Source organism: Dipodomys ordii, unplaced genomic scaffold, assembly GCF_000151885.1.
Source record: "Dipodomys ordii isolate 6190 unplaced genomic scaffold, Dord_2.0 Scaffold156, whole genome shotgun sequence".
Lineage (NCBI taxonomy): Eukaryota > Metazoa > Chordata > Mammalia > Rodentia > Heteromyidae > Dipodomys > Dipodomys ordii.
The window spans coordinates 1,185,799-1,197,045 of NW_012267372.1; the positions used below are offsets into that span (position 1 = coordinate 1,185,799).

The 11,247-nt window shown below is 59.8% G+C and overlaps 1 protein-coding gene across 1 annotated transcript in view; it reads right to left on the minus strand.

Moving 5' to 3' along the window:
- Window positions 1-300: 300 nt before the first annotated feature.
- Ppp1r37 (protein phosphatase 1, regulatory subunit 37) overlaps window positions 301-11,247 on the minus strand; it is a gene marked incomplete at its 5' end in the record, with an annotated part of 19,922 nt that continues 8,975 nt past the window's right edge. Inside the window, 11 exons of the mRNA XM_013032595.1 lie at window positions 301-548; window positions 675-1,422; window positions 1,511-1,677; window positions 1,761-1,902; window positions 2,229-2,341; window positions 3,040-3,195; window positions 3,286-3,436; window positions 3,552-3,671; window positions 4,191-4,291; window positions 4,446-4,491; window positions 5,878-5,975. Of these exons, the coding sequence (XP_012888049.1) occupies window positions 466-548; window positions 675-1,422; window positions 1,511-1,677; window positions 1,761-1,902; window positions 2,229-2,341; window positions 3,040-3,195; window positions 3,286-3,436; window positions 3,552-3,671; window positions 4,191-4,291; window positions 4,446-4,491; window positions 5,878-5,975 (1,925 nt within the window). The remainder of the gene's footprint in view (window positions 549-674; window positions 1,423-1,510; window positions 1,678-1,760; window positions 1,903-2,228; window positions 2,342-3,039; window positions 3,196-3,285; window positions 3,437-3,551; window positions 3,672-4,190; window positions 4,292-4,445; window positions 4,492-5,877; window positions 5,976-11,247) is intronic.

Sequence of the window (11,247 nt, forward strand, 5' to 3'; positions counted from 1 at the left end):
ATGGCTGCCAGCCCCGGCTCCCTGATAGATTTTATTGCACGTAAGAAAAGGAAAGCTCCAGCCCTCGGTGGCCCTGCCCGCCCACTTCCAGCTGCCGCCGCTGCGCAGGGCGGGCCTTGTGCGGCGGGCGCTCTGGAACCAGGGCGGCCTGTGTCCATGGAGCCCCCCCGCATAGTTCCCCCCAGAGCCCCGAGTCCGTGTCAGCACAGACACATGTAAGCACAAGGGCGGAGTCCGTGGGAGCTGCCCATTCCCGCAGCTCTTGTGGGCCCTGCCCTGGTCCCCCGGGAGTGTGGGGGGGCTGGGAGGGGGGGTGAGCGGGTTCTCATGGCTCTGGCCTCAGCTTGTCCAAGACTGACCGGAAAAAAAAAAAGAGGAACTGGGGGACAGAGATGAAGAGGGGGCGTCAGAGCAGGGGGCTCCTGCGCCCGCCCCGCCCCCGGGGGGCTGCACCCACCTCGAGTGTCACAGTGTGTGCTGAGCCGCCTCCTGGCTGGCGTCCCGCAGCAGCTCCTCCCGCTCCCGCTCGTCCTGGGCGCAGCGCAGCTCTGTGCGGGCGGCGCCCACAGTGAGGGACCGGCCCACGCGGGCGCCGGCCCCCCACCCTGGGGACAGCTCTGGGGGGCACCCCTCTCGTCCCCAGCAGTGCCGGCCTGGGTCCCCAAGCGCCTCACCGTGCTCCAGGCCGCAGCTGCCCCCCTTGGCCTCTGACCCCGGAGGTGGCTCTGGGGGCAGCGCCAGGGCAAACTCGGGCTTCAGGCCGTTGGGCAGCGCCGGTCCTGACGGGGGCGCCTCCGGCTGGGGCTCGGGTACCCCTGAGTCCTGTGTGCCGATGGGCTGCACTGGTGGCAGGACAGGGGGGGAGGGAGGAGAGGGGGGAGGCAGGGAGGCACAGGCGGGGGGCACCGGGGGCTCTGCCCTCTCTGGTGGACTCTCTACCCGGGTCACCACAAACACTTTGTGGCCGCGGCCCGGGCTGGACACGGAAATCCGCTGTTCCGTGGGCGAGGAGGGGCTGCCTGGGGACTTCGGCTCCTGGGGGCTCAGGGAGTCCGTGGGGGGAACCAGGGCAGGGCAGGGGGCTGAAGGGCTCTGGTCACAGCGGGCCTCTTCCCTCTGCCTGTCGTCTTCCTCCTCCTCGCCATCCTCCTCTTCCTCCTCTGCCTCTGAGTCTGAGTCCGAGTCTGAGTCGGGTAGGGACCTGGGGCTCGTGGCCCCGTTATGTGCCCCTGTGGTGGTGGCGGCGGGGTCCCTGGACTCCTCGAGGGGCTGGGGCTGGGTGATGGTGATCTCGGGCATAGATGCAGACAGCTGCAGCTGCTGCTCCTTCTCCTCCCGCTCCCGCGCCAGCACGAAGTTGCGCTTGCAGCCGTTCTGGATCTCAGTGAGCAGGGCCTTCTGCGTCTCGATGAAGCTCTTGACCTGCGGGTGGCATGGCCTGGCTAAGGCGCTAGGCCTCGGGGGCCACCCTCCCCACCCTGGGGCCTGGACCGGGCAGAACCCCGCTCACCGCCTCCTTCTTGGGCTCCCGGTCGAGGTCCAGGCGCAGCAGCGAGTGGTTCACCTTGAGGGCCAACGACAGTGCCATGAGCCCGCCCGTCTTGATCTCGTTCTCCCGCAGGTCCAGTCTCAGGAGGCGGGGGCACTCAGCGATGAACTCGGCCACCGCCACCGCGCCTGGGAGGGGGACCGAAGGGCTGGCCATGGGGCCCCAGGCTGGCTGGCCGCCCCCACCCCGCCGCCCCCGGCTCACACCCTACCCTCGCAGGTGAGCTTGGTGGAGGCCAGGCCCAGGCGCACCACGCTGCGGTTGCCGATGAGCCCGTTCTTGAGGTTGCGCACGCCCTCGTTCCCGATGGGGTTGTGGCCCAGGTTCAGCGTCTCCAGACTCTGTGTGTGTGGCTGGAAGGGCAAAGCCCATGGGGGGGTAGGCAGGGCCCCCCCCCACCAAAGATGCATCAGCAAAGAGGCCGGTGCAGAAGTGGACAGGGCCGCTCCCCGCCGCGTGTGTGGGCGCCCCGCCCGCGGGCCAGCCTGTGCCAGGCACTCGGCCGGGTCCTGTCCTGCCAGCCCCGCAGCTGCTCGCCTTGCTTTCCGCGCTACGCAACGGGAGGACCAAGCCCTCGCCATCACCATCTTTAGGCAAACGTGCACAGGGCCGTGCCGCCGTCTGGCCCACAATGGCAATGAAAGAAATGACACGGAGCCGGGCGGGCTCAAGGACTCACCAGCGCCATGCCCAGGAAGGCCATGCCCGTGTGCGTGAGCTGGTTGTTCCACAGCACCAGGGTTGCCAGCCCTTTCCTCTGCTCCTTGAGACCCTCGCAGATGTAGGCCAGACCTAAGGGAGGTCAGGGCCCAGCCTGTGGCTCTGGGATGTCCGTCCCCAGGGGACATTTCTTTCTTCTCGCCGTCCCTGGCCTGCCCAGCCTACTGTCTCTGGCCTGGACAGCCCCCCAAACCCTGGGCTTGAACTGCTCGTGACCCTGGGCCCCAAAGATGGCTGCCACGTGTCTCACCCTCTGGCAGATGGCCTTTCTCTCACTGCTCCCTCCAGGCTGAGCCCCAAGGTGGGTACTAAAGCAGTGCCCTCTCTGCCCCGCAGCCCTTACAGTAGCTAGGGATTCTGCTCAACAGAGAGGCAGGGAGGAACCAGAACTCTCCCCCTCTCCCCCCCTGCTCGCTGACCTTCTCCCTGCATGGAGTGTCTGAGCTCGTTTCCACCCAGGGCCTTTGCCCCTGCTCCCCGCAATGCCTCCTTTCCTGCGCAGGCCCTGCGGCCCCGCCCATCTTCACAGCACACCCTTGCTCTGAAAACGCCTTCCTGTCAGGCTTTGCAGAGCAGAATTGCTACAACTTTTCATCCAACAACTCCTTTCCACTCCAGGGAACCCCGTGACCTGAGCCCAGCCAGGGCACCCTTGACTCGCTCAGGCCCCAATCTGGGACTCACTTCAAGCCCTGGAGGGCAGTATGAAGCCTGGAGGGGGGGGGGTGCACACCTGGGTGCCCAGCGCCGCTCCGCAAGGCTGGGCTCACCTGAGTCGAGCACGTGGTTGTTGCGCAGGTCCAGGGTCTGCAGGGAGCAGTTGAACTTGAGCAGGTTGCCCAGGTGGGCCGAGTCCTGCAGGCCATTCAGCTTGTTGTCAGCCAGGTAGAGCTCCCGCAGGTTCAGGTTCATCTTCAGGGCTGTGGCTGCAGGATGGGGTGGGTGGGTGTGTGGCTGGCAGCCCAGCGGCCGGCTCACAAAGACCCAGGGGTGCTGGGGTGGGAGGCGGGGCTCACCAAGCAGCACGAGGGGCCGCCCCGACAGGCTGGCGTTTTCCAGGTGCAGCACCGCCAGGCTGCTGCGGATGCGCAGGGCCCGCGCCACGAAGGGCGCTGAGTGGTCCAGCAGGGGCGTGCTGCGAGCGTCCAGGTACTGCAGGCAGCTTGTCTGACGGGGACAGGGAACGGGGGGAGGGGGGGTGTCAGGCTTGGCTCCAGCCCTCTCTGGCCACAGGCAGCAGCATGGCCACCTCTCAGGGACAGGGGGCGCAGGAGGGCCGCACCTTGCGCATCATGTGGGCGGCAGCCTGCCAGCCCCGGGTGCCAATGTGCTTGTTGAAGGAGATGTTGAGGTGTGTGGCGGACTCATAATACTCGATCATGTCGAAGAGGGCCGAGGCACCCTGGGGACAGAGACGGCAGTTCAGCCTCTGCCCAGGTGGCTGGGCCAGCCGGTGCCCTGGCCTTGGTCCCAGCTGGTATGCCAGGTGACCAGGGCAGCCTGGGCTCCGCCCGCCGCCATGCCCCTCCTGGGGCCTCTCACATCTCTTTTTTTTTTTTGGGGGGGGGTCTGGTCGTGGGGTCTGAACTCTGGGCCTGGGTGCTGTCCCTCAGCTCCTCAGCTCAAGGCTAGCACTCTACCACTTGAGCCACAGCAGCACTTCCGGCTTTTTTCTTCTTGCTTATGTGGTGCTGAGGAATGGAACCCAGGGCCTCATGCATGCAAGGCAAGCGCTCTACCACTGAGCCACCTTCCCAGCGCCCTCTCACATCTCTTGACAATGGGTGCCTGGGGCTCTAGGCAGATGAGGACAGGCACCTGGGCCTATGGGGGGGAGCCGGGGGCGGGCGGGGGGCTTCCACATGACTTCTGGTGGCCCCACCCCCACCCGTCTAGGTCGCCCTCCCTCCTTTGTGCTCACATCTTCATCCAGGCTGGTCTGCTCCAGGTCCACCATCTTGAACTGCAGCCGCTTGAAGACCTCCTCCAGGGCCTCGCAGGCCTTGTAGTCCAGCTTCTCCCCTGAGAGGAGGAGGCAGGGACGGCGGACGTGTCCAAGATGGCCTGCGAGCGCTGGGGATGGGGGAGCTCCCCGGTGGGCATTGCCCCTACCCTGCCCTCAGCCCGCGCAGGCCCCAGCCCTGCCTGGGCTCCCGTGTCTCTGTGCTCATCCCACCTTTCAGGTCCAGGCAGTCAATGCGGTGCTCGAGGTCCGTGAACTCCTAGAAAAGTAGGGGCGGTCTGTGCTCAGGGCAGAAAGACACCCCGGATGCCAGGCTACCCAACAGCGGGATGGCGGTGCTCCGAACCCAGGATGGGCCCACGGGGAGCCAGGCAGGCCTGCTAGACCAAGTGAGGGCACAGGCTACTGGGGGACAGCTAGGCCAAGGGCACAGCCCGCGTGAGGGGCTGAGGTGAGGCAGGGCCCGGTGTGCACTCTGTCCTGGCTCAGCCCTGCATGGAGCGCCCCCTTCTGGCGTTATATGGAACCCCAAGCCTCCGGGCAGAGAGGGAGGCAGAGAGGGCAGCACAGCTAGCTGGCTACAGGAGGGTGCTGAGTAAACACTGAACAGCCCTTGGAACTGGTAACCTCCCCCCTACAGCTGCCCTCCCCTCCTAGGGAGGGGACTCATCTCCATAGGGGCACTCTGAAATTTAAAGTAGATTATTTATTTTTTTTGTTGGCTGTGGGACTTGAACTCTGGGCCTGGGCGCTGTCCCTCAGCTCCTCAGCTCAAGGCGAGCGCTCTACCACTTGAGCCACAGCACCACTTTGGGTTTTCTGGTGGTTCACTGGAGATAAGAGTCTCATGGACTTTTCTGCCCAGGCTGTCTTTGAACCACCATCCTTAGATTTCAGCCTCCTAAGTAGCTAGGATTACAGGCGTGAGCCACTGGCACCCGGCTTAGATTTGCTTTCTCGTCTATATTTTAACAACTTCAATAAACAACAACTTCTTCCTCTTCCTCCTCTTCTCCTTCTTCTTCTTGTACTGAGGTTTGAATTCAGGGACTTATGCTTGCCAGGCAGGTGGCTCTACCACTTGAGCCTTTTCAATCCTGGGGTTTGAACTCAGGGCTTGAGCACTGTCCCTGAGCTTCTTTTGCTCAAGGCTAGCACTCTACCACTTGAACCACAGTGCCACTTCTGGCTTTTTCTGTGTATGTGGTACTGAAGAATCGAACCCAGGGCTTCATGCATGCTAGGCAAGCACTCTGCCACTAAGCCACATTTCCCAGGCCACCTTTTTGCTTTATCTTCTCGAAAGGGTCTCATGCCTTCAGCCTAGATCCCCAGACTTATGGGAATTGTATGCATGGCTTTCTACTGCAGAACAGTTTCTTTTCTCTTTTGCCAGTCACGGGGCTTGAACTCAGGGCACAGGCACTGTTCGAAAGTTCCTTTTGCTTAAGATTATCACTCTACCACTTGAGCCAGAGCCCTACTTCTGGCCTTTTTGTGGATCATTGGAGATAAAGTTGCAAGGACTTTCCTACCTGGGTTGGCTTCAATCCATGATCCTCAGATCTCAGTTTCCTAAGCAGCCAGGATTACTGGCATGAGCCTAAAGTGGCGGAACACAGGCCTTCCCTCCCCGACCCCTTACCTGCAGCTGCCGGAGGAGCGTGGGGATCTGCCGGCAGTTCAGTTTCTGGCACGCCTGTCTGTAGGCGCTGATCACCTCATCCACGGTCACGTTCTGGGCTGTGGGCAGAGGAAAAGAGGCTGTGAGGGTTTTTCCCGCAATACCTGGGGTTCAGTCCAGAGCCTTGTTCTCGCTCGGCAGGCACCACGCCATGCCCTGGTCTTAATCAACCAGTTTCATCCAAGTGAGGGGGAAAAAATGAGCTCTTTAGTTCCCTAATGTGAAACCTAGCATTTCCTTCTAATTAACATAGACCAGATAAGGAAGAAAGAAAATAACTACTTAGCAAATCCTCCAGCGATGTTATAACAACAGGCATGAGCCACGGGCACCCAGGGGGGATTTATTTTTCCTCTGTCTCTCTCTATAGCTCAGATAGAGTCTGCCGTGCGCTCCCATAGATTCTGGTTTCTGCTGGTTATCGGAGGCTCACACCTGTAATCTTAGCTATTGAGGAGGCTGAGATCTGAGGATCGAAGTTCAAAGCCAGCCCTGGAAGTTAAGTCCCCATGAGACGCTTATCTCCAATTAACCACTCAAAAACAGAAGGGCGCACTGTGGCTCAAGTGGTAGAACGTTGGGTTTGGGCATAAACAGGCTCAGTGACAGCCTCAAGGTCCTGAGTTCAAGTTCCACAACTGACAAAACAAGAAACAAAAATGCTTGAGGGTTTAGTTTTTTTTCAAGTGTGAGGTTCTGGGAACAACCAAAAAAAAAAGAAAACAAACAAAATTAAATCAGACTGAGAGACATCTCCACTGACACGGGGCTGGGGATATGGCTTGGGGTGGAGTGCTTGTCTAGCACAAGCAAGACCCAACCACAGCACCCCAGGAAGGAAAGGAGAATTGGTTTGCACCCTTGAAGATGTGAATGCTCCCAGGCACTGACGAGAATGGTCACAGTTAATTCGTGAGGCCTTTGGGAAACCAAATACCAGCTCCAAGTCTAAAAGGGAGAGAGAGAGAGAGAGAGAGAGAGAGAGAGAGTGTGCACACGCACGTGTCCGTATTGGGGCTTGAATTCTAGTGGCTCAAGCTCTTTGCTTGGCTTGTTTGCTCAAGGCTGGTGCTCTACAACTTGAGCCACACTTCCAAATTCCAGATTTTTTTTTTTTTTTGACCAGTCGTGGGGCCTGAACTCTGGGCCTGGGCACTGTTTCTCAGCTCTTCAGCTCAAGGCCAGCCACAGCGCCACTTCCAGCTTTTTCTGCTTATGTGGTACTGAGGAATAGAACCCAGGGCTCCATGCATGCAAGGCAAGCGCTCCATCACTGAGCCACCTTCCCAGCCCAAGTTCCAGATTTTTTCTGGGTGTTTGGAGATAGAATGTCTTAAGATTTGTCTGTCCTGCTGGCTTCAAACCACAATCTTCAGATCTCAGCCTCCTGAGTAGCTAGGACTACAGGCATGATCAGCCGACTCCTGGCTTCTGTGTCTTCAAAAGTAAGCTTTAGGCTGGGCTTTGGTGGCTCATGCCTGTAATTCTAGCTACTCACGAGGCTGAGATCTGAGGATCATAGTTCAAAGCCAGCCCCTGCAGGAATATCTGTGAGACTCTTATCTCCAATTAACTACCAGAGAACCGGAAGTGGCACTGTGGCTCAAGTGGTAGAGAGCTTGCCTTAAGCTGAAGAGCTCAGGGACAGCGACCAGGCCCAGAGTTCAAGCCACATGACTGACAAAAAAAAAAAGACTGGGAAGGTGGCTCAGTGGTTGAGTGCTCGCCTTGCATACATGCGGCCTTGGTTTGATTCCTCAGCACCACATAAGCAGAAAAAGCTGGAAGTGGTGATGTGGCTCAAGTGGTAGAGCGCTAGCCTTGAGCTGAATGAAGAGCTGAGGGACAGCGCCCAGGCCCAGAGTTCAGGCCCCATGACCAACAACAACAACAACAAAAACTACAGTAAGCTTTAAGTAAGACCCACATTCCCATTCCCTGTCCTGCTACAGCTATGACAATGATTGTCATAGTGATTGCTCTTCCCTCTCTGAAAGCGACATCTATAGTCTCAGGTGATAGGACACAAGGAGACCCAAGAAGTAGCTGGCCCAGTGCTGGTGCTCAGTCAGCAGAAGACGGCAGAGTAAGAAAACGGAAGCTGGGCGCCGGTGGCTCACATCTGTAATCCTAGCTACTCAGGAGGCTGAGATCTGAGGATCGAGGTTCAAAGCCAGCCTGGGCGGAAATATCCATGAGACTCTTATCTCCCATAAATCACTAGAAAACCAGAAGCGGCGCTGTGGCTCAAACAGTAGAGTGCTCGCCTTGAGCTGAAGAGCGCAGGGACAGCGCCCAGGCTCAGAGTTCAAGCCCCGCGACCGACAAAAAAAAAAAAAAAAAAAGGCGGAAGCTGATGACAGTGGGGCGCACTCTGCAAGGCCCCAGGCCCAGGCCCAGGCGCAGTGTAAGGCAGGACACAGAGTGCTTTCCTCGAACGAGTTCATTCAGCCAGCCCTGTAATCCACGAGCCTGGCGCAATTCCATCTCCATTTCATAAAGGAAAGCAAGCCAGAAAGCAAGACATCACCCAGGCCACTGGGCCAAGAAGGGGCAGGCCTGGCCTGCTCAGAACCCAGGGCCTGGCTTCACTGTCCCCAGGTGCAGGGGCTGCAGGGGACCCTGAGCTGAGAGAGGCAGAGGGAGGCCTGGGCTCTGAGATTAACACTGGTGCTGCTTTGGCTTTCCCTCCGGCCAGGCCCCCGGAGTGGGACGGGCAACTGTCAGACAGAGTCTGACTCTCACAAAGGGACAGGGAGAAACCCCCAGGCTGGCATCAGTGGGGGAGCTGTGGCTCACGCATGCGCACAGGTGTAAAGCCAGGATGGGCACCAGGGGGCGGTGGTGACTCAGGCAGCCTCACCAGCTGGGAGCCGGTGGGGAGAGGCCAGTATGGGGTGTGTGTGTGGGGGGGGAGTCGCTGCCAGAAGTCACCCTGTAGGCAGGCAAGGAGGGAACCCTGAGGTCCAGCTGTTGGGGGGGGCTCCCTACTCAGGACACCCACACATGGCACGCACATGTGTCCAGGCTGCTACAGAGATGTCCCACCCCACGACTGGGACCCCCTAGTCCAAGGCAAAGACGAGGTGGCAGTCCCGAGCGACCGCACTCTCCGGAGACCAGCCTCCATCTCTACTGGGCCATCAAACCTTCAGGGCTGGCCTCCTCATTGGGACTCCAAAGCTAACTTGTGGCGACTGGCCAGCCAGGTGCCCTCTGACACCTGGCCTGGCCACGGGAGTCGATGGCACACTCTGACAGACGCTCCCTGCTGCATGCATTTCCTGAAGCTTCCCTAGAACGGCCGGGCCACTGAGCGCAAGTCAATGTGACTCGATGTCAATGTCGTTGGCAAGCAATGGCTTTTACAGAGCCTCAGACCCACCAGGGAGGGGCCTGGGGTTCAGCCACAGGTGTGTCGCAAGGCGGGTACCCCAAGGCCTGGACAGGCAGGGGGACACCCAGACGGCCACCCCATGCAGTGAGGCCCCCTCCACTGCCATTCCTGGGTTCACACATTGGCCGGCCAGGCTCTGCCACGGACCCGCCTTGTGCCATCTGTCCCCACGGAGGCCTTGCTCTGGAAGCCTATCGCCCTGACTTTCTGGGTGACAACAGCTTCTCCCTACTGGCCCTCCTGGGGAGGGGAGGAGCACACCATCAGGACCCTGTCCACAGGACCTCAAGTGGATTCTGATCTGGGCAAGTTGGGAGCCCGCGCCGCTGCCACTGCTGTCGCCGGCGGCACTGGCTCTCAGTGCTACTGGCCTGGAAAGTGGAGCTGGTGACATACAGAGACTTCTACAGCGGCCGGTGACATCACCCAGACACACAACAAGCTGCTGCTTTGTCAACAGGCAGCGCTGTCAGGACCTGACACCCAGGTGACAAGGTGCCACAGGGTCCTGGATGAGCAGAGCAAACAAAACCAGGCTCAGCAGCTGTTCCCACAGGAGGACCTCTGCCAGGCGATGGGCTCTTGCACCTCCCCCTCGGCCCCCCCCCCGCCCTTAGACAAATATTTATCCAAGGCTGGGGTCCCTCTCTGCTGGGAGAAAGGAGGGGCTGCAATAGCAGGGCCTGGCGTCTACTGTCTCAGGAGGATGACCCAGTGGCATGTGGACGTGATAAACCCCAGTGCAAAACCCCGGTGCACACAGTAGGTGCATCTGCTGATGATCTGCCAGCCCACCACAGCCTCCGTGCAATGATGCTCTAGCCCCAGCGCTAGGGAGGCAGAGGGAGGAAGACTACGAGCTGGAGGCCAGGTCAAAAGGCCAAACAAAACTCCAGATCGCTCACACCAGCTCTGTTGCTCCCAGAGGCCGTGAGGCCTCACGGTCCCAGGCTGCAGCCCAAGTCAGCGTTGCCCACGGCCGAGGGCATGCAGCCGGGCGCCAGCCACTGTCTTCATGCTGTGCAGGCAGGGCCAGGTCAGCTGGCTCTGCCACTGGGTCCAGGCCAGGCAAAGCCATCTATCAGGGTCCAGGCACTTGGGGAAGGGCTGAGCTTTGGGCACTGGGCCCAGATCCATCTCTACAGAAAACCCAGGGTGACGCCTCACCAGGTCCCTGCTAGGCGATGCTTGGGACAGAATCCAAGATAAACCCTGTCTCTGTCCCCAGGGGCTCCCAGGGCAGGAGGAATCGGATCTCTCCCCAACAGCGATGGGCCAGGCTGGGCTGGGCTGGGCACCGGGCATGGTGACATAGGCGACGCCTATAACCTGAGGACTTCCCAGAGGTGGCGTTCTCAAACACCAAAGGCCACTAGAAGGCATGTGTTTGCTAAGCACCTGCGGAAGGAGAGACAGGTGGAAGGGAGGTGTTTGCCAGGTAAAAGGTCAGCTCAGCACAGCTACCAACCGCAGGCAGCAATTCTGCTCCAGCCGAGGGCCCCAGATTCCTGCCCAATACAAACTGCCCTGTGGCCAAGCAAGGGAGACTGTACAGAGCCACACTGGCAACAGATTGTGAGACTGGCAACAGAGTGGGAGGAAACACAAGACCCAGGAGCGCGCTCACATCACCTTTTGTTGTTGTTGTTGGTCGTGGGGCCTGAACTCTGGGCCTGGGCACTGTCCCTCAGCTCTTCACCTCAAGGCTAGAGCTCTACCACTTAAGCCACAGCCACTTCTGGTTTTCTGGTAGTTTATTGGAGATAAGAATCTCACCGAGGGCTGGAAGGTGGCTCAGTGGTAGAGCGCTTGCATTGCATGCCTGAGGCCCTGGGTTCAATTCCTCAGCACCACATAAGCAAAAAGAAAAAAGCCGGGAGTGGCACTGTGGCTCAAGTGGTAGAGTGCTAGCCTTGAGCTGAAGAGCTGAGGGA